We start from the raw sequence: 22,632 nt of genomic DNA, 5'->3' as shown, positions 1-22,632 counted from the left end.
ATTCTTGGTACATGGTTCCAGTAATTAATTACCCAGACTGCAAAAAATGCCTGCCTTGTTTCTAGACTGGAGCCAGGGTGTGGGCACAAGGTCTGTGTCTCTGAGAACTGAGTCAGATAACAAAGCCATCTGGGCAGTATTTGATTTACTTCCTCTCATATTCAGCCCCAGTTTATATACATCTCTCCTGCAGCATTCTATTTTCAGGTTTCGTTAACTGGCCTGAACGAACCTCACAGCATCTGCACACATGATTATCCCCTGATATTGAAGGTGATGTGAGGTGCCACGTAAAATAAGCGATTGCCCCGCTGAGAGCATACCGTGTTGGGGAATACAGTCCTAATCTCCTGTCTGTCCTGACCTTTAACTTCTAGGCCATCATTCCTCTTATACTTGATACCATCTTAATACTTTTTATTGTCCTTAACGTTTTCCATCAGTGCAGTGTAATGAATGCCTGTGAGCTCGTGGCAGCACGCTAGCCTGAACCACAGGAGTCGCTTCAGCCTGTGTGCCACTGCACCTGCACCCCTCACTTTAATTTGGCTTTCTGCAGCAGTAAGATTAGGGAAGTGTGAAGTACGATCTAAGACTTCTCTGTGCATGCACATCTGATCTGCGTGGGCTGAGGATCTTTGTGCGCGGTAGGCAGAGGATCAACATTAACTAATGCCATGAAAAGCCATCCAGCAGAAGGACACCAGAGGGCCAGTGCCAGATGTAAACTCAAATAGAAATCATGAGACATAGTCTAGGGGTATCCTAGTTTGGGTAAGGCAGTGTACATCTGAGTGCTTGATGAAGGTTGTTAATCTCTAGAGATGAAGACAGAGAAATGTGATTACCCCAACAACATTCCTTTAGCAGCCCTGACAGTTTTGAGAGTTCCTAGATATTGGAGCAGTTTAGGAAGAAAGCCAAGGAACCTCATTCAAAAATTGGCTAGTCCAGATTCTGACCCTTAGGATCAGGAGATAGCCTGGGGGCAAAATGCGATTGCCTTAGTCTCATCAATTTCGATAGGTCTAACAGTCAAACAAGATGAATTTTGCCATCGATATCACTGGGGAAAGGATTTTACCCATAAACTTGGATTCAACAACTTCATGTTCTCAAAAGTCAGGTATAAAAAAGAGCAGAAAGCAAGGAAGAATTATCCGGTGATGATCTGTTATAATATTTCATACTTCCATATACCTTTGTTTTTAATTTTGTACTTCTAATTCACATGATGAAGTTTTCAGATAGACGTGGATGTCATGTGTAAGCTGAGTTCCTTGTTTTTTTCTTTTGCCTGTCACTGGCTGCATGTTCTCTATTGATGTCTTGTTCCTGGTACTTGACACTGACCATCTTGTCTGTGAAAGGAAACACTCCAGCTGGCTTGCCCGATAAGAAGAAAGGAAAATTTGCTTGGTTTAGTCACTCCACAGAAACCCATGGTAATGTTCCACTGCACTCGGTGTCCACACTGCATATATCTCTGTGTGTGTGTGTCTATATATCTCTATACAGACTGACATATAATATAGCTTTGTATACTTCTGCATGTGCGTGCCTTGCTTTTTCTATTGCTTGCGCAGTGTCCTCTTCATGCACTCAAGATAATAAGCTGCTCTGCAAATCGATCTCATGCTGATGTCTTCAAAATTGTTTTCCATTTGCAAATAAGCTCAAATATGTCTTGAAAGTGCTTTACCTCATCTTCAAAGATGACTTGCAAAATATCGATGTTTTGGTTTTTTCCTGAAGGGCTTAGTCTGGACGAAAAATTTTAATTATGAATGTTGTTTTTTCTTACAGCTTACTTTACTGTTTCATGTGCATCAAAATATGAATTCAGTTGATTCCTTGATTTGCCTTTCCAAACAGACAAGATTATTAAAACATCTAGTCTTTGTAAAGCAACAGACACCATTAGAGTACAATATTTTATAGTTATGTCAAGAGTACTAGAGAGTCCATTATTTTATATGGTCCTAAGAACACAGCAGAAGAACTTTAGATTTCCCAAGACGTATGTTGTAGGCATGTGAATTGTTGGGATGGGATGAAGGAAAGATAGTTCACTTTGAGGGACATTTCTACCATAATGCTTTCAAAGCAGGAACCCAGGACCTATTTGGAAGAACCTTCTGATATCTTTCTAGCCTCTGAAAGAAGATCCGGTCCCATGGCCCGTTAAGCATCTGCCCAGTTGAAATGCAGAACCTATTTATTCTACGTGGCCTCTTTTTGTACCAAGGATCCACAAATAGTTATGTTCTTGCTTACAGGCTGTTAGAAGCCTGTCCAAGCATGCCTAATAGTGCATGCTTTCAAGTCTCATCTGAGATATATATCCAACTACTAATACAGGTCATGTTCTGAAGTTCTACCACGCATCTGGGAGATCTGTTTAACTCTGTTTAATTCAGTTTTAAGTATCATTTTTTTCATTTGTTTTGTGTATTTGAAAAGGGGGGAGGAGGGAAGAGGGCACATGTTGGATCTATCCATTGTCCTAACTTATGTTCAATGATTATATATTAAGGAGTTATTAGAGCTCATACAGGAGCTGGGAGCAACTGGTGGAATGGAAATTGTGATTTTTTTTTTTTTTTTTTTTTTTTTTTTTTTTGTGATCTGTAGAAGCAAATAAAATATTGAGGTTTGTTAACAGATAGAAGATGTGACAGGTCCTTGGATCCAGATGAGATAGGTTCACACCTGAGGTTGCTTTCATTTGATGTTTGTTCCATGATACTTCTGTAAAAGCCTGTGAGATTCTGTCCAGTTCTCAGTTGGTGGGCGTCAACATAAAATCTCCACCATAGTCTATGTTCATTAGTTCCTTTGTTGGTAATATCTGAATGGGTCAGAGAGTCTGAGTTCCCCTTTTATACCTGTAGGTCTAGTTTATAAGTGTAAGGTTGAAACACATTAATAGTTAGTATATGACAGATGAGCCATCAGTATTATTTATGTGGTACTTGCTATCAGGCTAACAGAAGCCATTTGTATGAATACCTGTCAATCCGGTACTTTTTATTTGCACTCTACTCATTGCGCAAGAGATTGGGGAGGGCAGTGAGATGGTTGGGCTGGTGCAAGTAAAGGGGCATTTTTTTAAGTGTTCCATTGAATCAAGCAAAAGCTTCTTTGTTGGCTTTGCCAGGTTCTCTAATTTTCAATGGTTCTCATTCATAAAATTTCCAGGAACTGACTCTGAAAGAAAGACAGCGCTGCTTCTTCCCTTTTCTTTAGCATTTGAGTAACCTGTGTATGTTCCTGAAGCCTACCTGCCCAGCCTGGCCTGTGCAGGGAGGCACTAGACTTGCTCGGCATATTGCTTAATCCTCAGGAGCTGCAGCTGAGGGTCTTTTCATTAAGCCAGTTCCTTCGCTCATGTGATTCATTAATAAATGTGCCAGGTTCTAATGGCCAACCTTCTCTTTTTCTTCCCTTTGACTCTTACAGTGAGCATGCCCACCAGTGAGACCGAGTCCGTGAACACAGACAACGTCCCTGGAGCAGATATTGAAGGCGAAAACTGCGGTGCTAGGCTAGCGTGAGTACATGTATACAGATATATGTATTTAGGGGTTGGATTGAGCTTGGTGGGTTAAAGCCAGGGCAAATGCCAGGCTTTTTAAGGGGAAGAAAACCCCACAATGGGTGAAAGGAGAGAGTGCGTAAGATATATTGATCCTGGTTCTTATCTTAATTGCAGTGTAAATTCACTCTGGACGTTAGTGGAGAGCCTCTGGATTTACATAGATGTAAATAAGGCACAGAATGCCCGTGATAAGCAGATCTGGTTTTGCATAATAGCTAAAAGAAGAACTGATGGATAATAGCGTTCTTATTTTTAAATTCCTCTTTGGTGATAGATAATCAAATCCAGTATATGTAGACCAAAGAGTGGAAATGACTGGTCTATTTTAATTTCTTTAATGATTCTTGTGTCCTTTCGGTGTCTTGTAATAGAAATACATGGATGATAACTCCCATCCTGCAGCCTGAATTATACCCTTTAAATGCTGAACACAATACTGTAGTGACAAAGAAATGCATCAGTTGGGAGGGAGTAATGTCTCCTTGAAATTGCACCATTGTATTAATGGAGATGCTCAAGAATGTGTGAGATAGCATCATATTATATAGTGTATTTTTTAGCATCACAGAGAGCAAGAATAGGCAAGGGGGGTCCTTTCTTCCTTTTTGAGTGACCTGAACAAGAATGGACTTTATGCTGTGGCGGAATATGTTAGTCCCTCCAAATTTCCTTGAAAAATGGGCTAAGAATATCAGTGCTACACATTGTACCATGCTGCAGTATTTTGAGGCTCTGTCCTGTCCTTGGGCATACCTTGAGCCCTTCAGTGTTGGTCAAATGCTGGTCTTAAGTACACACAAAATGCTCTAGTTGTCAGCCCTGCGGTTCAGCTGGCCCAGTGTTCAGGTCCTGACAGTGACAGGAGGGCAAGTGTGCAAGCCTGGCCGTTTCCCACTTTCCAGTCCCCTTTTACTGCCCCCAAATTTATGATTATTGGGTTAGAGATGTTAGAGGCCACACTTCTGCTTTTTGCCTTTGGTGCCCATTTATGGACCCGTCATCCATGGATTTATCTGAACCCACTGAGGCTGTCTGCCCTCATAGTCTCCTGTGGCAACAGGTTTCAGAAGTTCACTGCCTGCTGCGTAGACAAGTACTTTCTTGCATCTATTTTAAGCTGATCTACTACTACTTTTGGTCAATGTCCTCTCCTTCTAATACTGTGAGATTTGGTGATCAAGAGTTCCACATTCAGCTTATCTATCACTTTCATGACTTTGTAAACCTTGATTGTATCTCACACACACACCCTTGGCTCTCTCCTCTACAAACTGAAGAGGAGGAGGTCTTATCTGCATTACAAGATGTAATATGTGGAATATGTTGTAAATTCAATCTGCTTTCCTGTAAGTGTCAGCCAGCGACTTACAAACCCAAGGAGAAATTATTTGTGATAGCTTTCCTTCACCTGCCTGCTGTTGCCTACCTGCTGAGTCTGGCATTTTAGTTTAGATTATGAACTCTTTTCTGAAGGAACCAGGCTAGATCTATTCACAGCACTGAGGCAGTTGTAGCCCTCCCTTTAGCACCCCGCCAAGTTGCTTGTGCTCTTGTTGCCTTACAGGAAGGAGCAGCTGGATATATGTGACCACTTCTTCCAGCTGGATCCAATTTGGAGAACCACCTCTGTTCTGCAGTTATGGTTCCCAACACAATGGGTCCCCTGGTGCTACACAGTGCCAACAACAATGGCAGCTGTTACTATAAAGTTGCATATATTTTTAATATTACAGATTGCATTAATTTAATGTCCTTAATCCCAAAGGATCCTAAAGCACTTTATGAACTGTAAATGCAGGGATTGTTTTCACAGCATTAGAGTTCAGCTACCTTCAGGGTAAAATGTGACAGGTGGTTAAAAACAAAGGGCACAAGTGTATAAGGAGATGTATGAGGGATAGCTTGTTTTGCACTGAAACTGCATGGGGAATTTTGGCAAGCAGAACATAATTATCTTAGCTGGAATGTGGCCAGGAGAGCTGAAGTTAAACCCAACTCTAAACGTAATTGTGACTTAGAATGGAATTTACTTAAAATAGCCCAATGTGCCCACAGGAGAGTGGCAGTACTGCAGTCTGGTACTGCTATCACTACACTCCTGGCATTAGAAGAAGTGATGGCTATGTCCAACACATTTTAGGGAAGAAGACATAGGAAAATGACAGGAAAATAGAGCTTCATTTCTTCTTCCCATGTTGTAAATGTTAAAACAAGGCCCTAAGTTTCACCAGAGCAGGACATGTAGGATTCACGGAGATAAACAGTTTCCTTGCCACTTTCCACTTCATTTGAAAATGAGTGATGTATAGTAGGGGAATTGAAGTCTGTTATTGAGATGGGTTTTTTTACCCGTTACCCAAGGACAGTTAAGATCCTCAAGGCCTCACTCAGACTGCTTTTCATCTCTAAGAGATGGATAGGCTCCTTACAGCCATTCATTTTCCTGGTTGGTCATTGTATTTTAAATTCTGGAGTGAGATACAAATTCTGCCAGTGCTTTCTGCTTTTGTAAAATGTTTGCTTCAAACTTGTAGAGCTGCAAATTCCTCAGTTATGGGTAAATTCAGATCTGCCTTTAATTCTGAGGCTTGGACTCCTTTCTGGTTGGTTTTGTAACTGTATCACACACTCATGCATAGAGAGAAACCAGCTTTCCTGGTTTCAAGAAGTATTAAGTCCACTTCTTCTTACTGAGTCTTCATTTAAACCTCCCATAGGCCAATATTCCTGCTGGAACATATAAAATGTAAGCAAAAATCTATTCAAATGAGTATTTTCCTTTATTGGAACATGACTAAAAGCATCAGAATATGGCCTAGTGTTCAAGAGTAGAGGTAATTCATGTGGGAAGTTGGCTGAGCTTTTCAAGTAAGTTCCTTATCTAGTAGTGGTGACTTTCAGTAAGCATTAATAATGATAGTCATGCTATCCTAATTTACTGTAGTTGAAGATTAGGCCCGGACTTTTGAGCAGTCATCTGCCCTCTGGATTTTGTTTTTACAGTTGAAATGGCTAGACAAGTTTTTTGTTCAATTGTTGAGTTTCATCTATTGCAGACAAGTCTTCATTTTTACCAGCTTGCTAAAATCACCTAGTGGCCATGAGTCCCCATTGCCTTGCTATAAACACATTTTTTCCCAGAGGGCAGAGACTGCACTGGGCAGGCTGCAACCAGACATGACTGAAGCAACAGGGAGATTTCCAGTCAAAGGTAATATATTTATTTATTTAGTGGCATCAGGCTGCTAGGGCATTTAACCACCCCAGCACCACCACCATGGTTACAGGCTGACCTTGTCATCAGAATGTGCTCGTGATAAAACGAAAAAAGTACCCAGGAGACTGAAAGAAAAAGCACTTTTATTGACGTTAGAATTACTGGCTGTTCCTTCTGTTCTTATAAAAAGCTGTAGAGCTTTGAAAGGCTGGGTCTGTGAATGACAGAAAGATCTGCTTGAGAAGCCAGGCTCAAGCATGCCTTTTGGAAAAGGAGATCTTCCCTGACAGCCTTTCTCAGCTCCACAGAGACATATGCTATGTGAGATCAGGAGAGTACCTCTCAAACACAAGCTATCTCCTACTGATGAATTGTCTCAAAGAAGCTTTTATTTCTATAGTATCCATACTATAGAAACTGCCTTCATCAGCTGTGCTGTCTGGAGCAATGCCAGTCTTCAAACCAGCAAAAGGAGTTTCAGGAGGAATCTAACATCTAATCTCTCTTTGCTTATTGTGTAAATCCAGTTTCTTAGAACTAAAACAAAAAACCCTCATTCATATGCATTCCTGGTGTAATTCTGTTGCCACCAGGAGAGCTGTGGCGGGGAGTAGTTCCCTTCCTAACATGGATGTTAGTTTTATCAGGCATCTGAATTTGAAAAAGGTTTTGTAGGGTTCCACAGGACATTGAAAAGCATCCCACAACTTCCACAGTCTATCATCCCTGTCATGGTTTTGCCTTGTACTGCACTGATATCTGCCCTGCAGTAGAAACACAACAGCTTTTATCCTCAAGGACAACATTTGGAAGTGGAACTTATCTTACTTCTGATGTGTCACAGATTTAATAACCTGTTGCCTCTGGGTACAAAGAAACGTGTTCCCTCTGCAGCAAGCATCAGTGGGATAAACCCAGAACTAGGAGCAATGGGTTACTGTTTACAGGAAGGCCTTATACGCAGGACTTCCCAATAGCGGGTAGTTTTCCTGAGCCTCTGTGGTTACTGCTGTGCAGGACTTAGATTCCTGAAGGCAGGCTATTTCTCATAATCAGTAGTAATCTGTTCTGTGCGGGATGTCAGCATATACAATCTTCCAATACAACCAGAATGTTAATTTTCTAATACAACCATACAGATCTGGAGTGCCACAATAGGGCTTGCTTTTATACATATGTATTAGCTAAAAAAAAAGACCTTTGTGGAAGCTAATGTTCCATAGAGCCTCAATAGAAAAGTGAAGCAATTGAGCTCAAAGGGAAAGAGAGCTTAAAATTATCTGCTTTCATTGAAACAGTAAGCCACTTGGCATTTTCACCTTGGCCAGGATTTCCATACATTTGGGGGACAGTTCAATTGCTTTTCCATCAAAGAGGGTTAAAACAATAAAACAGGATAAAACAAAATGAACAACCTACACTGGCTTTCCAACTGAAAACAGCATGTCCTGAAAATATTATGAACAATGGAAGCTTTCCCTGGCAGCTGAACCATCAGTGATTTTCCCTTGGTGCTTTTCTGGCTGGGAAAATAGATCCTATGCAGTTCTTGCAATAATCAGCGTAGAAGCCAGTGGTAAAGGCGAAAGAGTCAGTTTGCTTGCAGGTTCGCTATAGTTGCTGCTGCTTTTCACCTAATGAGAAGATAGCCTCCTTCTGTGAGGACCAAAGTCCACATCACATCAGGAGCAGTGGTAAGAAAAGTCTGCCAAAAGCTCTGAAACCACTGCTGACTTCAGCAGGATCAACCCTTATGTGTCAGCCTCAGCTACTGCTCTCCGATTTATTATGAGCAAGGTGGTTTTGATATTCACAGTCAGCTCTAGATATGCGTCTAAAGGACAATAGCATGCCCTTGTGGAGGAGGAATTATCTTCCTACTTCGAATTCTGTGACAGGCTTTGCCTGTGACTTGCCACAGGGAGAGCAAGATTATTCACTAAATGCTGAAGTGCTGGCCTATTTTCCCAGCCTGTAAGAAAGCCTGTTGAATAGCAAACCAGCTCAATTCTAAGCTAGACAGATCCAGTTTTCTTAAGGATGTTCTGTAGCTTCTTGCTGCTGCTGGCCAACAACACCTCTCTCTTAAAACCAGCATCACTCCCATCAGGTCGGCATGCTCTCCACTGCTTCTGCAAGGGCAAGAATGTAAAAAAAGAGAAGAGGCATTGCTGTGTAGACTCTGCTGAAATTTGGTGATTGCCCCAGCAGGAGGATCTCAGTCCACATAAGAACACAAGTTCTCCAGGGCCAGTCATCTGTTCTGCTTTGCTGGAAGCTTTTAATTAATGGTCAGAAATGAGAAATGGTCATTTCATGTCCCTGTACAACTGCCCAGTGTTAATTCTGTTGTATGGAGGATAGCAGGCAGAAGGATGGAGGCCCATTGCTTCAGTGTGAATCGCAGAGGCTTAGCTGAGGGTAGAACTTAGCCCTAACACTTTGTTAGGCTGAGAGATTATCAGGTATGCAGCATACATTCCTGAAAATGCCAAGTCACTATATGCTCTTGTCCCAGTAATATGTGGAAAAAGGACCCTAGCATGGACATCTCTTCGGGGATGCCAGCATCCTGACTAGAAGCAATGAAATATCATCAGCGGGAATAGAGAGAGGGAAAAATTTTTGTGCTGCTTGACCAGTAATGGCACGAATGACCATATTGCACCAAAACAGAATCAATATCACACCAGGACTGTGTTCTCACATTTCTAAAATCTGTAAGATATGCACAGTGCAGCTCTTTGGACATTCCCCAAAGTCATGCATAACCTAGAGGCATAGTAAGTAAATTTCTGTGTTACTGATTTTCTGAGATTTACTAGTATCCAAGGGCTTTTGTAAGTCCTTATGAAGATAGTTGCCTATAGGCGGGATCATATAGTGTAAAAGTAGTTGTGACCAGCATGCCAGACAATTTCATGGGCGTGTTTAGTAATTTCTGCACCCAGAAAACAACTGTAACATGGCCTTTGTGTCATGCTTGGAGACCTACAAGATTTTCCCAGAATTGTTTGTTGTGTGTACAATTACACAAAGTCCTCAATCCCTGTTATACAAGAGTGTCACATCCTTCACAAGTGCATAGTTTCTCTTCTCTGGTGTCCACCATGAACGGAGTTATGAAGACTTTATCTCTTAGAATGTGGGATATCTTACTACATTTGAATTATGCTGATTATCCTGAGCTTATGTTGATAGAAAGTTTCACTGTCTTACCTGTATGTGGTACATGACTATGTAAGGTTAGAAGAGTTTTAGAGAATTTAAAAGATAGCTGGTCAAAGAGTAGAGGTCTGATTTTTGTGTTTGTCTTTCTGAAAGATAATCTGATTTACATAGTTGCTATGATAAAAACACTCAGTAGTGATCTAAAATGTTTTTTATATAGACTCCTATACCATGATTTTAAACAATATTTTCTCAAGATATTCCAGAGCTGGACACAAATGGGGACACTCTCTTTCTCCCAGTGACATAAAGCTCCCAGGATACCAGGGATGTGAGAGATCCATGTTTAAACTCAGCAGAGAATCTGGTCCACCCTGAACCCCTGGCAAGTGCCACTTTGGAGTGTCACAAAGAGGCCATGGCACAGCCCCAAATCCAGACTATTTGACAGCCCCTAGTGATGTTATAAAGGCATTTCTGTTATATGACATAGTTAACCCTGGTTCTGAAAGACAAAAGATTCTTGATCATAAGGGTTAGTTGAAAAATGTGTCTCAGATTCAGGCATAATGTTTTCAGAATCGGTTATTGTACAGTTCATGTTTCCAAAATTCCATTTCACTCTTGGATTCTGCCTCTAAATATAAATCTCTTCCTCCTTCCTTGTCCTGTTCTATATATATAGCACACCCACATGTGATAAAGCCTTCTGCCATAGCAGTAAGGCGGGGGGGGGGGGGGGGGGGGGCTGTAACTAACCTGTGGGAGCACTGAATGCACTTGGCTGCTGCTCATAATGCTCCAAAGATATAATTATCACATGCATGATGAGTACTACACCTGCCACATCTCTTTTGCTTAAATAAATAAAAGATTCCTTAAATGCCATACAGCTCCCTTGCTGGGAAACCATTAGCCAGAGAGGTCACCAGAGGACTTCACACTCCCTGTCCTTCACCTTTCACCAGGCAGGTTTCCCATGACATCTCTCTTGCTCTCTTTTCCTCCTGCCCCCACCTTTTCCTATGAAAGTCCTCGCAATCTCCTTTTCTGTGCCCAGCTTTCTCCTTCATTGTGATTTTTTCCTCTTTTTCTTTCCCCTGTCTTTGTCTGAGCCATCTTTCCTGCTGCCTGTAAATCTGACCCGTTACAGTTTGTAGCTAGTGCTTATCAAGCAAGAATTCTCAATGAGAAGTTGGGATAGCTTTAACATTAAGGATGTGCTTTGTAGGTGCTTCACTCGTCATCCTTGTTAAAGCTCACTTTGTCTCTGCAGCATAATTTAGCATTCTGTTCAGCCAGTGCATTATTTCTTCTTTATCAAAGGAGTTCTTGCATGTGTCTGTAACCACACTGCTGCCTAGTATGTGGCCTAGACAAGCTGCCTGTGACACAGCAGGAATGATGCATTCCGTGCAAAGGCTTTTTTTTTTTTTTTTTTTTTTTGGCTTGGACCATCTGCTTGTGAAATGTTCCTATCACTAAAATCTCTTCCACATAAGGAAACTGACCCATCACTGATTACTTGTCAGTGACTGGTGTCCTCAAACAGGGACATAAGCATTTTTAAGACTGCTACAGAAAGTAGTGTGAGATGCTTTGAGAATTACTTTGTCTCATGTCTACTAACAGTGAATCCATTTTTAAGCCAGTACAGTAAGACCTTTGCTGACTGTTGTCAACAATGAATCACTTTCCTATCATAGAGGGAACCTTAAGAAATGCTTCAACCCAGAAGAAATATCTTGTTCATAGTCACTCCCCAGATTCTCATTTCTTCTGTTATTGGTAGTGGATTTTGCAGCTTCCTAAATCACCTCTGACTCATGTCATTGCATCCACATGCCTTTAATTCTCTCTGCACACCATTATGTACGTACCAATAGACAGCCAGAGAGTTCAAAGGCCTCACAGGATGTGTCAAGCAGAGCAAGACAGTGGTTAGAGAATTGGGGTCTATCTCTAGCTTTGCCTGTGACTTCTTGTAAAAGCTTAATGAAATTATTTAGGTGAATAAATCCAAGTGCATGGAATTAGATATTTAAAAACATACATAGGCGGAACATGGTCAAATTTTCAGGAATGCTTAATTCCCAAAATTTCATTGATAGCAACAGAATCTGGTATTGTTTGGACCCTTTTGAGTTCAAACCAATTTACATAGATTAAAAAAATAAATGTTAGTCTCTAAGTTTGAAAATATCCACCATGCACTGTCTTTCCTTCAATTGCTGGAAAAAAAGAATTATTTTCCCCATGGTTTCATAACGTGCTTATATATCCTGAAGTGACAGGTGATGTGTGAAAGCAACAAGTCTGTCTGTATAAAATCATACATATTTTAATATAAGAAAAAAAACTAGTGACTAAAAGAAAAGAGAGTAATACTTGAAAAATAAATTTGGTAGCAGATGTAGAGTGCCCCTAGTATTAGGCCAGCCTTTTACCCAAGAGAAAAGCTAGTTCACTGATGTCTGTAGGTGGTAGAATCCCATCACGGCATGACTCCTGCCAAAAACCAAGATCTGCATATCAGGGAATTCTAGCCATGCCCAGTACCTACATTGACTTACAGGGGATTCAAGAGAAAAACAGCATCCATTAAAAAATAAATTGAGCTTAACTTTGTTTTTTTCTATTGCTACTTTCCTAAAAGCCTGGGAGGTACGGGACAGCTTCAGAGACTTTAATGGCAATTCTTATCTTTCAGGCATCGGATCTCAAAATCAAAGTTTAGGTAAGTAAAACTGACTTGCTTTTCCTCCTTTCCATTGGCTTTGTTCCTTACTTTGTGAAGTGGTTTACTGCTGGACCTGTGGGACACAATGGTGATTCTAGGACATACTGCCAAACCTGTCAGGTTTTAGTCAGTCATCTACCAAAAATCAAGATTTCTTAGTTTCATACTGAAATGAGAAGGCGCAGGGACTACTGACAGTATTTCACTCGGAAGTACCTATCTGATTGCTACCTCCATATCTCAAGCCATAAAATATAAAAGCAGAAGGAAAAAGTTCAACCACATAATGATACTACATCTATCAACAATCAACCTTGTCAGCTCAAGGTTCCCTTTCCTACACTTTGTTGCTCTACTCTGCTTGATTGTAAATCTTTCAACTGATGAGGCTTGCATCTTATTTGTGAAATGCTCCCTTTCACCATGGGAGACGTGGAGTTTTTCTGGTGGTATTTCTCTTTCTGTTGACTTAAAACTTTTGCAAATGCGAAGCCATCCCCAGGTGGTCATCTGTGGGTTTCCATTGCAAAGGCTGACTGAACTCATGGAACTTGGTTACTGAGGTCCCAGGCCATTTCTGCCTCTTCAGTAAGAGCCCAGCTGCCTCCATAGCTCTGAATTCAAAGTCAATTTTATAAAAAAACTAAATTAATTTTCAGAATAACTGGAACACGTGAGCAACTCTGTCCTTCAGCTTACCTAAATAACGAACAGTAATGTAAATTCAGGAATGCACATATGTGTACGTACTGCCTATACGCATCCCTGTGCATAGAGTTGCATACATGATCACATTCCTACAATCCGCAGATTTATTTGTATGTAGGTGTAAGTACAAAAAACCACTTGTATCCTCACATGGTCAGGTGCATGCACATTTGTGCACAAGTACACACAAAAGCGTGTGGGATTGCTAATGATTTAATGACAGCATGAATGTCTAAGTATTGTGCCCATTTTGAAAGTTGGGAAGATCATTTCTTGTCCCAAATCCACTGCAAAACACACAACCCTTATTAAATGTTTGTGCTAGCTAGACTGGGTGCCTTTATAAATTGCATAGCTAAAACAGCCTGGATTTGATTACCTGTTAAAATGTTGCAAAATTCTCGGCCAGTGTGCAATGTTCACATTGCCTGGCTTTAGTTCATATAGATGCTGAACCCTGACCTCAAGCACAGCCATAGTTTATCACTGGAAATAACAGATAAGAGAAGACTAGCCAAGAAAAGTTCTCTCCTCATGTAATGTTGTGCATGCGTGCACTACACACACACATATATGTATATAATATCTATATAAAACTATTAGATTTATTATACAGTGACAAGTGTTGCCTGGAAACTGGTTGCTATGCAAGTTAAATTCTGAAGAGTAGGAGGTGTGTAATTAGCTTTAAATATCTTCTGTGGTTAGTAATTACCCTCAGAAATCAGTGACACAAGGGGATGTGTTCATGGAAGGCAAACTTTAAAAGGTCTGTTGATTAGCAAATGGTATCCTTAGTTCCAGGCATGAAGGTGAGATGCTGAGGTCCCCTAAGTTTTTTTTTTTTCTGTTCACAGTTTGCTCTTATATCGGGCTTACTCCTAAACATTGCTGAATGTTGGAAATGTTCCATGGATTTTATTTGACCTCATCTCTCCAAGGACTTAATCCAAAGGTCTATAGTATATAGAGGGTATCTTTTCATTGACTATCCTGAGGCTGGGCAAGGTCCCATTGCAGGCCACAAGCACTAAATACAAGAAGAATAATTATTTTTGTGGGAACTAGGCTAAAAAACCTCTCAGGGTAGCTGCGTTGGATGTCTTAATCGGATTAAAACATTGCTTGAAGAGGTTTATTCACCCTTCAATGTTGCAAATTAGCTTAAGACTAACTTTATTCCTATAGCTAAAGGAAGGATGATCATAACTGTCGACTCAGATGAGAATGAGACAACATTTCTCAGGGTGAACTTTAATGTTATTCTCTACCACTCTTGAACAATAAATCAAGACTAGAGTCTCTCTTGACAGAGATTTGCAATAGCCTAAGGATCTCTATCTGAAAAGAACTTTTCCAATTTTTCAAGTCGCTACTGGCGCCGATGGAATCGATTCTGCAGGAGAAAGTGCCGTGCCGCTGTCAAGTCCAATGTTTTCTACTGGTTGGTGATCTTCCTTGTGTTTCTCAACACCCTTACCATTGCCTCTGAACACTACAACCAGCCAGACTGGCTCACGGAGGTCCAAGGTGAGGAGAGGCTGATGGTTCTGTTTGTTGTGGTCAGTGTCAAAAAAGGGGGCTGAGGGAGGAGCTAGTGCACACAACGTAAAAGGAGCATACACAGCTCCGAATAGTCCTCTGTGTGTGGAGGATCTTAAATAATACAACAAAATATCTGCCTGCAGTGGGAGAAGTTTCAGGGAAAATGCAAGTTCCTTGTTTCCAGCAGTGTTCCACTGGGTGTAGGTGAAATCAGGAGTTTATGCTAAGTATATGTTTGCAGCAACTGGATTTCCAATTTATGGACAGCTACTGGGAGCCACAGTTTCTCCAAGATTTTCCCTGAAATGGCATTTATGATAAATTCTAGTTACCACGGAGGTGAGGAAGGAAGAGTGATTTGTAAAGTTCTTCTGTCTGCAGAACAGTTGAATCCTCACTGGAGGTGAGAGCAGCTGAAAGGCTTAATTAAGCAACAGTAGGTAGCACAGCAGCTCTTCTATTCCCACTCTCATCTGCAGATGACAAGTGTGATGGGAGGTCGTGCACAGGAAGGCATGTCCCTGCCATGGAGGTTGTGTGGTTGTGTAATACACCACAGCTGTATGTGCAGTACATAAGAATTGCTGTAAGCATCTTTGTAAAACATTTCTGTGAATGAGATGCCCATGCTTTTGAAGTCCATTCTTTGACCCAAGCTGATATGAAGTTAACCTTTCAAACTGATCCCAGAAGAGGTTTCTTATAGGCAAGGGCCTATGGTGGTTAGATGTGATGATCTTTTGACTAAGTTTCATTAATCCGTTTCTGTTTGTTTTTCATGAGACACTGCCAATAAGGTGCTGCTAGCCCTTTTCACGGCAGAGATGCTGCTGAAGATGTACAGCCTTGGTCTCCAGGCCTATTTTGTGTCCCTCTTCAACCGCTTTGACTGTTTCATTGTGTGTGGAGGAATCCTGGAAACGATTCTGGTTGAGACAAAGATCATGTCACCACTGGGCATTTCGGTGTTGAGATGTGTTCGACTCCTAAGAATATTTAAAATCACAAGGTACTTTTGTGCTTCTTTGGGAATGAAGGAGGGCTACTGCTCAATGCACAACATATATAGGTACAAGTCACTCACATCCCTGTTTTTTCACTTTTTCTACTACTAATTGGGTAGTGAGAGTGCTAGATTGACAGTCCTCATCTTCTGAAGTCTGTGGCAGGATGGGGAGGGCTGTACAGACTGGATATCCCTGATGTGAATGGTAAGGATCGGTGAAGAGTCTGGCATAGGGGGCTGGAGACACTTGATGCCATTCAAATTGTTAAACTAAAATCTGGAAGGGTGACGAGAGCTGAGTGTGGGCTCTTAGGGTTCCCTGCGAAATGGAAAGCGAAAACAAAACAGCAGATAGCCTTGTGACCTTTTCTGTTGCTTTATGGTAACAGAGAGGAGCCTGAAAGACTGCTTTGAGCCAAAACAACATTGGACTGGGGAGCCCATGCCAGTTCCAGTAGACTCAACAGTGGCCTGAGTGGGAAATAATGTCAACACCAGCAGCTATAGGCAAAGGACTTTGCCAGCCCTTCTCCTTCAGAGGCGTCCAGCATGAAGCAGCAGCTTCACAAAGAAACCAGACTTTTCCAGACTCCAGTCACCCCTCTTTTTCCTTTTCCTTCTTTCTCCTCTCCTTCTGCATAAAGGCACGGTGGTGTCTATTAAACAGTTGCTGCTTCCTGCAGTCAGGTACCTCCAAAACACCAGCTTGGTTTGGCAGGAATTTTTCAGCTTGAGGGGAGGTTGTAGGAGAGAGCAGCTCCCAGCTTACCCAGATGGGAGCTCTTGGAACAAATTTATCCAAGTGCTCACCCGAAGCAGCGCAGGGCCTGCTTTTTCCCATGTGGGCACCAGTCAGCACCTTATAAAAAGCTTGACTGAGGTGGTGAAAGAGTGTATTTTCTGCAAGCTCAGCTATGAATATGTCCCTAGAATTGCTATAAACTCCCCCAGAGGAAATTTCTGACAAATTTGAGATAAAAAACACAGCACATGAGAAAAACAAGACCAAAACTGGAAGACAGTCAAGATGGCAGAGCTGTAAGGCAGAAAAAACAACAGACTTGGACTTGTGCATCATACAAGATTTACCCTTAAAGCTTCTGAGCCTCAGTGCTCTGGCAGGGTGGGTTGTTTTCAAGGTCAGATGGCGGAGACAGAAAAGCATTTTGCAGTCTGAGAGAGAGAGGCCGAAGCAAGCCTACAACTATTAAAAAAGAAAAAAAAGTGGTCTGTTTAGATGTGTGATCATAAAAGAGGGAAAAATGTTCCAGCTAACAAGAGTTTCCAGCAAGAAAGGCATCTTTGCCCTTTCAGAAATAGTGGGGATCTCTGGTCTGGTGACTGTTTTTCCTGGATCTTTGGGTCTGAAAGCTATCATCACTGAGTTCCAGGCCTGGTTTCTGAGGAAACCAGTAGCTGTTTCAGGCATTGGGTAATCAGATACACCCAGGGCAACATACCAATAGCTATAAAAGCATAAGCTTCAACATAGCATCCTGGAGAGGTCATTGTTTTTTCAAGACATCTCTCCACTTCTACACAAAACATATAATCTAGCTAAGAGAATTCTCTAATAGAAAGCAAATGCTGAGAGAATATCATTAATACTTTAGGAAGCTTGAGCTATTGGAGTACTCAAATGTTCCTAAAGCTTCTGGCAGAGATGTAATGTTGGAACCAACCAGCAGTAGGACTAGTTATATTTACCTTCATTCTGCAGCAGAACTAAAATACAATTTTGCATGGAAGCAAATGTTACCTGGAATACATCTCCTGCAATTTGTACAGGGGTCTATATGTAAAGCACAGAGCTGAGGAATAACTCATAATGAATAATGTATTAATCAGATTTTGCCTTCTTTCCCGTTCCTAAAATATTGGCAAGTAGGTTGCAGTAGTCTCAGATTTATCTGTGTTTTTTAATTATTCATAATTTTCTTCATGATTTTTCCCCTCCGTGGGTGAAGTTCACCCTCATGTGGAAGGCCCTAGCACAAGCCTCCAAAGCAGTGTTTTAGGCCCACTCATGTCTTACTGCAGGAGAGAATATGCTGGCATTAAAGCAAAACTTTTACCTCTGATGTTCTCCAGTAAAATACATATTTTTCCATTATTCACTCAGTTCTAAATACAATAATGATTTATTGACGTCGTTATCAATACTGGTGGAATACACCACCTTAGTGCAATGATAATACAGAAGGATACAATCCTAGAAAGCTGGGAAGGGTAGGAGGGATGATAGTGTAATGTTTTATGTCAAATATATAGTCATGAGCAGTGACATGGGGACATACAGTGGAGCTGGAAATAGTGATAATCAAGGGCATTAAAAAGGCACAAAGCAGGAAAATTACTCTGATGAGAGTGTATCAGTAGGTAACCTGATCTTTATGTATTTGTATGGATTTTCCATGGTAAACACCAAGCACAAACAAATTCTGGGTGTGTCAAGATGATACACTTCTAGGAATAACACAAATACAGCTCCCTAATATAATAGAAACAAATAAAGACACCATCTGATGAACAACACATCATTTTAGAAACCACATTTAGAATTTCAAGAGCAAATAGTTCTTCCAAAATTATGAATACTCTTCAGAATCATTTAGTCTTGTACATTCAATAAGCAGACAATATAAACTGTTTGTTTTATTCTCCCTAATTTTTACAGGGCTCTGCAGAAAATCTCCCTTTGCTATGAGAAGACAAATTATTTTCTCTTCATAAATCATCATTTACTGCTTTATAAATCCCTGTATTTAGTCCTTTATACTTAAAAAATAAATTTATTTGCAACAGCATACTGAAATTTGATATTTTATACCTAATCCTGCCACTAGATATGTCACTGTTAACTGTAGGGAGTAGAGACAGGGCACCTTTTTTTGTGTACCTGCTTTCAAAGTGGTTTTATATTGGATGAACACTGTGGGAAGCTTTTCTACAATAAGACTGCCAGCTGTTGCTGCTGTTTTAAGCTCTGCATCTGTGATTGCCAGTATCATAAAGACATAGTGGAAGGCAATGGAGAGGAGAGGAAAGAGAATAAAAGAACACATTAAGTTTTAATCCAGTTCTGTAATTGATTTTTGTGTGAGATGTTGAACTAACCATTTAACTTCTCTGCATCATTTGTCCATTTTGAAACAGGGATCATAATCACGTCCTGCTCACTGGGGTTTTGCAGTGCCTCATTCACTGGCATCCTCAAGGGTCTGAGATCTGCAAGTGGGAGATGTTAAGAAGCACATTCATTTCCCTATAAGTCTGAGGAAGCATCAGTGCTTCCTCTCATACCTCCCATTATATGCTGCTTGGTCCAAACCTTCTGAATCTATCCAACAATGCCATCAGATTTATTGTAACTGTTTTTTCTTTGTAGTATATTAACCGAAGAGGACAAAGTAGTGAGAGAAACTTTTTTCTTTGTCTGAGCTTCATCCATTCCTGGCTTAAAAGTCTTGTGTTTCATTGAGTAACCCCAGATCTCACTTTGAGATGGTGTTCATGTTATTTCTGCAACTACCTCATGTGACAGATGGTAACAGTTCAGGCTTCTAGGACACTAAGATAAGACAATTGTGATTTTCACATCCCAGTCAAGTCAAGCCTTCCTTATCCTCTTCTTTTTCCTTTTTCTCTTTTTTTTTTTTTCCCTGATTGGTTTGTTTACTTTTCTAATGGTGCTGTATTTCTAGCTAGCACTCAGTGCACAGATAAAACAGCACTAATCTTATCACCAGGTCATCTTCATTAATTGCTTTAAGTTTGATAGTTACATAAGAAACTGAATCTCAGGTACTGAGCCATTTGTAAGAAATACAGAGCTGATAAAAGTCTGTGCAGTTGTGCTCTGAGATAGCAAGCCATTTAATAAGCTTAAAGTGAGTCACTGGGACTATTTAGATGGGTAACAGCTCTACTGTATGCCTCTTAAGGGCACTGCTAGAAAGACCTAGAAAATGTGTGTCCTGGCTGACATTGGAGGGCTTGGAGAGATATTCTGGACCCCATGAGTTTCTGGTTTAAGGATGCTAAAGCCAGTCAAGTTTCATCAGAAATGAATTTTCCCCTTTTCCTGTGTCACTTTCCCTTCCTCCCAAAGTGTGAAAGTATGTGAGCTGTAAGCATCAACGCAAATACAGCGAGCTGTTATATTGCACATTCAGCGTGGACATTTGGTGGCACTGAGCCCACAGCTTCCATGCCCTTACCTTTGCTCTGTAGTTTTTCATTGCTCATCTCTTTAATTGCAGTTAAACTTTAAAGCATTCTAGTTTTCTCTGAAGTGCTGAAGCTGGGCTGGAGGGAAAACATCACAGTTCTCTTTGAAGCTCAGCCCTTGGAGATGAACCAGTTGCTGAACTTCAGAGGACATGGCGGTGTCCCCCTGCAGATCAGATAGCTAACCTTCATAAAGTGATTGGGCTGCTCAAACATTCCTGTCTTCCACGGGACAAGGAAAGTCATCTTTTTACACTGACATTTTAAAAATATTAATTTAACTGGAATTTTAAGAACCCTTGTCTCTAATGACTATAGTACCTTCAGAACAGATTTGTGTGTTGAAGGATTTTCCTCAAAGGACCGAGAGCATTAGACATGTCTGCCATCCTTCTCAAGTGGAACTTTTGTCTCTGAGGAAAATATGGTTAGAAATTCAGAGTCCTCTAAGAAAAGAAAGGTTCAATGTTATGGGCTTTGGGAGAAGGGATTGGAGGACATTGGCCATGGTGGAATCTCCAAGCATGGTGGTAGGCCACAAGAGATGGTGCTAGAAGGAAGACTTGGAGATCACAGGCAAACTACTGGCTTGCTGACCTGTGAAAGCTGTTGAAGCTTGCTAGTAATGTGCGTTCAAAATGAGGTGATTGGAAGATGACAGCTAATCTTCAGCCCAGTCTTAAAGCTCTGTCAGACTCAAAACTGCATAAAAGAGAAGTGGTCATGACCAGCTAAGCAGTAGACTAGGAGTGGTTGAGCAGATGCAAGATCAACATGGAAGTTGCTTCAAGGGTGATGTGGTGGATTCTTTAGAAATTTTTTCTAGAGCCTTTTTCCAACACATGGCTACTCTGCAGGCTGGCAAAGAATGCAAGCAAACTGACATGCTGCAGCAGAGCATGCTGCTGGCATCTCTTTGAACCCTAAAGTGGGACCTCAAGGGCAAGAAGATCCTTTCTCTGCATGATACATCAGTCTGATCTGGGCACAAGCCTGAATACACTGGGAGAACAGGTCTTAGCCATCCTCTTTCTTGAATGAAGCCCTTCCAAAGTGTTCTGCAGCCTGTTTGAGGAAGTATAGTGGGTTTGATACCCAAAAAAGCAGTGATGGTGTACTCTTCCAAGAGCAAAGGAAACTCTGGACTTTACGGGTGCAGATCTGGAGTCTCTTTTAGGGTCCATGTAAAAGGACCTTTAATATCTTTCTCATTCCTCTCAATCCAGGAAAGCTTAGGAACCTCTATCTATGAGTGAGCCCGAGCACATACTTACATACACCAGATTTTGGACAAGTTTGTATTTGCATCCAAACTGTTTCCCCATCTGCTCTTGTTAGTTATTACAGGCCATTCTCTGGAGTGAGGTATTCTGGCTGCCATAACATCTGTGACTGTTGTAATGAGGTTGGTGAGAATGTAACTCACTGAAGCAGCAAGAACTAATCACCGTATATTGATATAAGATTTGCAGAGCCTTAGATGGAGAGTGCAGCAATAATCTTCTGGGTGTGCATATGGGGTGGGGGGTGGAGGGAATTGTGTATGTATATGTGTGGTAGTAAAATTACTCATTAGCTGCAGTAGGTCTCATTATCTTAGGGAAGCACATCAATGATTCACCGCTTAACAGGGTGTTTGGAAATGCCTCCTTATACGCAGAAGGCAGCCTGAACCAATATCCTGTGCAGTCCATGAGCACCTGTCTTGGATTGAAGGAATTTTAACTGTCTCTATTTTCTCTCCCAGATACTGGAACTCCCTGAGTAACCTTGTGGCTTCACTCCTGAATTCAGTTCGCTCCATTGCCTCCCTGTTGCTGCTTCTCTTCCTCTTCATTATCATATTCTCACTCCTGGGGATGCAGCTCTTTGGGGGCAAGTTTAACTTTGATGAGATGCAGACCAGGAGGAGTACATTCGACAACTTCCCCCAGTCCCTCCTCACTGTGTTTCAGGTAAGGGCAAGAGTGGTCCCAATGGGGCCAACACGTTGTGTTTACGCGGGGCGAAACAGAGATCAGGTCCTGCACCCTTTCCCTGCAGCCAGACAGTCCCCAAGACTGGACATCAGGCTAACAGCTCCACAAGCAAGGCACCATGCTGTGCTGCCAGCAGAGGGGTATTCCCTCCCAAATTGGGGAACCAAGGCTACAGCCCCTGCGTGTAGCAAGGCCACCAGGTCTTAGCAGGGTAGGACAAGAGAATGGCTATTGCCATTTCCCAGGGCAGCACCTGCATGCCAAAGCCCAACCCTGCAGTTGTTCTCCCCCCTCCCACACTACTGGAGCACAAGTATCTGCTCACAACACCAGAGAAGTAATCAAATGGCCTTTAAGCTGACTGCAGTTTTGGGAGTGATCAGCTGAGAGCATCGGCATCATGATTTCATGTGCAAGTTGAAGGGAAGTGGCAGG

At 41.4% G+C, this 22,632-nt stretch overlaps 1 protein-coding gene across 20 annotated transcripts in view; it reads left to right on the top strand.

Annotated features, from left to right (window-relative positions):
- CACNA1C (calcium voltage-gated channel subunit alpha1 C) overlaps nt 1-22,632 on the top strand; it is a gene marked incomplete at its 5' end in the record, with an annotated part of 481,188 nt that overhangs the window by 359,182 nt on the left and 99,374 nt on the right. For all 20 annotated transcript variants that reach the window (XM_082309318.1, XM_082309328.1, XM_082309322.1 and 17 more), the window contains 5 exons: nt 3,463-3,553; nt 12,700-12,726; nt 14,807-14,967; nt 15,766-15,991; nt 21,966-22,173. In XM_082309318.1, coding sequence (XP_082165444.1) covers nt 3,463-3,553; nt 12,700-12,726; nt 14,807-14,967; nt 15,766-15,991; nt 21,966-22,173 — 713 coding nt within the window. The remainder of the gene's footprint in view (nt 1-3,462; nt 3,554-12,699; nt 12,727-14,806; nt 14,968-15,765; nt 15,992-21,965; nt 22,174-22,632) is intronic.

This window comes from Platalea leucorodia, assembly GCF_965183815.1.
Source record: "Platalea leucorodia genome assembly, chromosome: 4".
NCBI classification, from domain to species: domain Eukaryota; kingdom Metazoa; phylum Chordata; class Aves; order Pelecaniformes; family Threskiornithidae; genus Platalea; species Platalea leucorodia.
The sequence above is the reverse complement of the archived record's forward strand: the minus strand, read 5'-3'. Positions and strand labels throughout refer to the sequence as shown.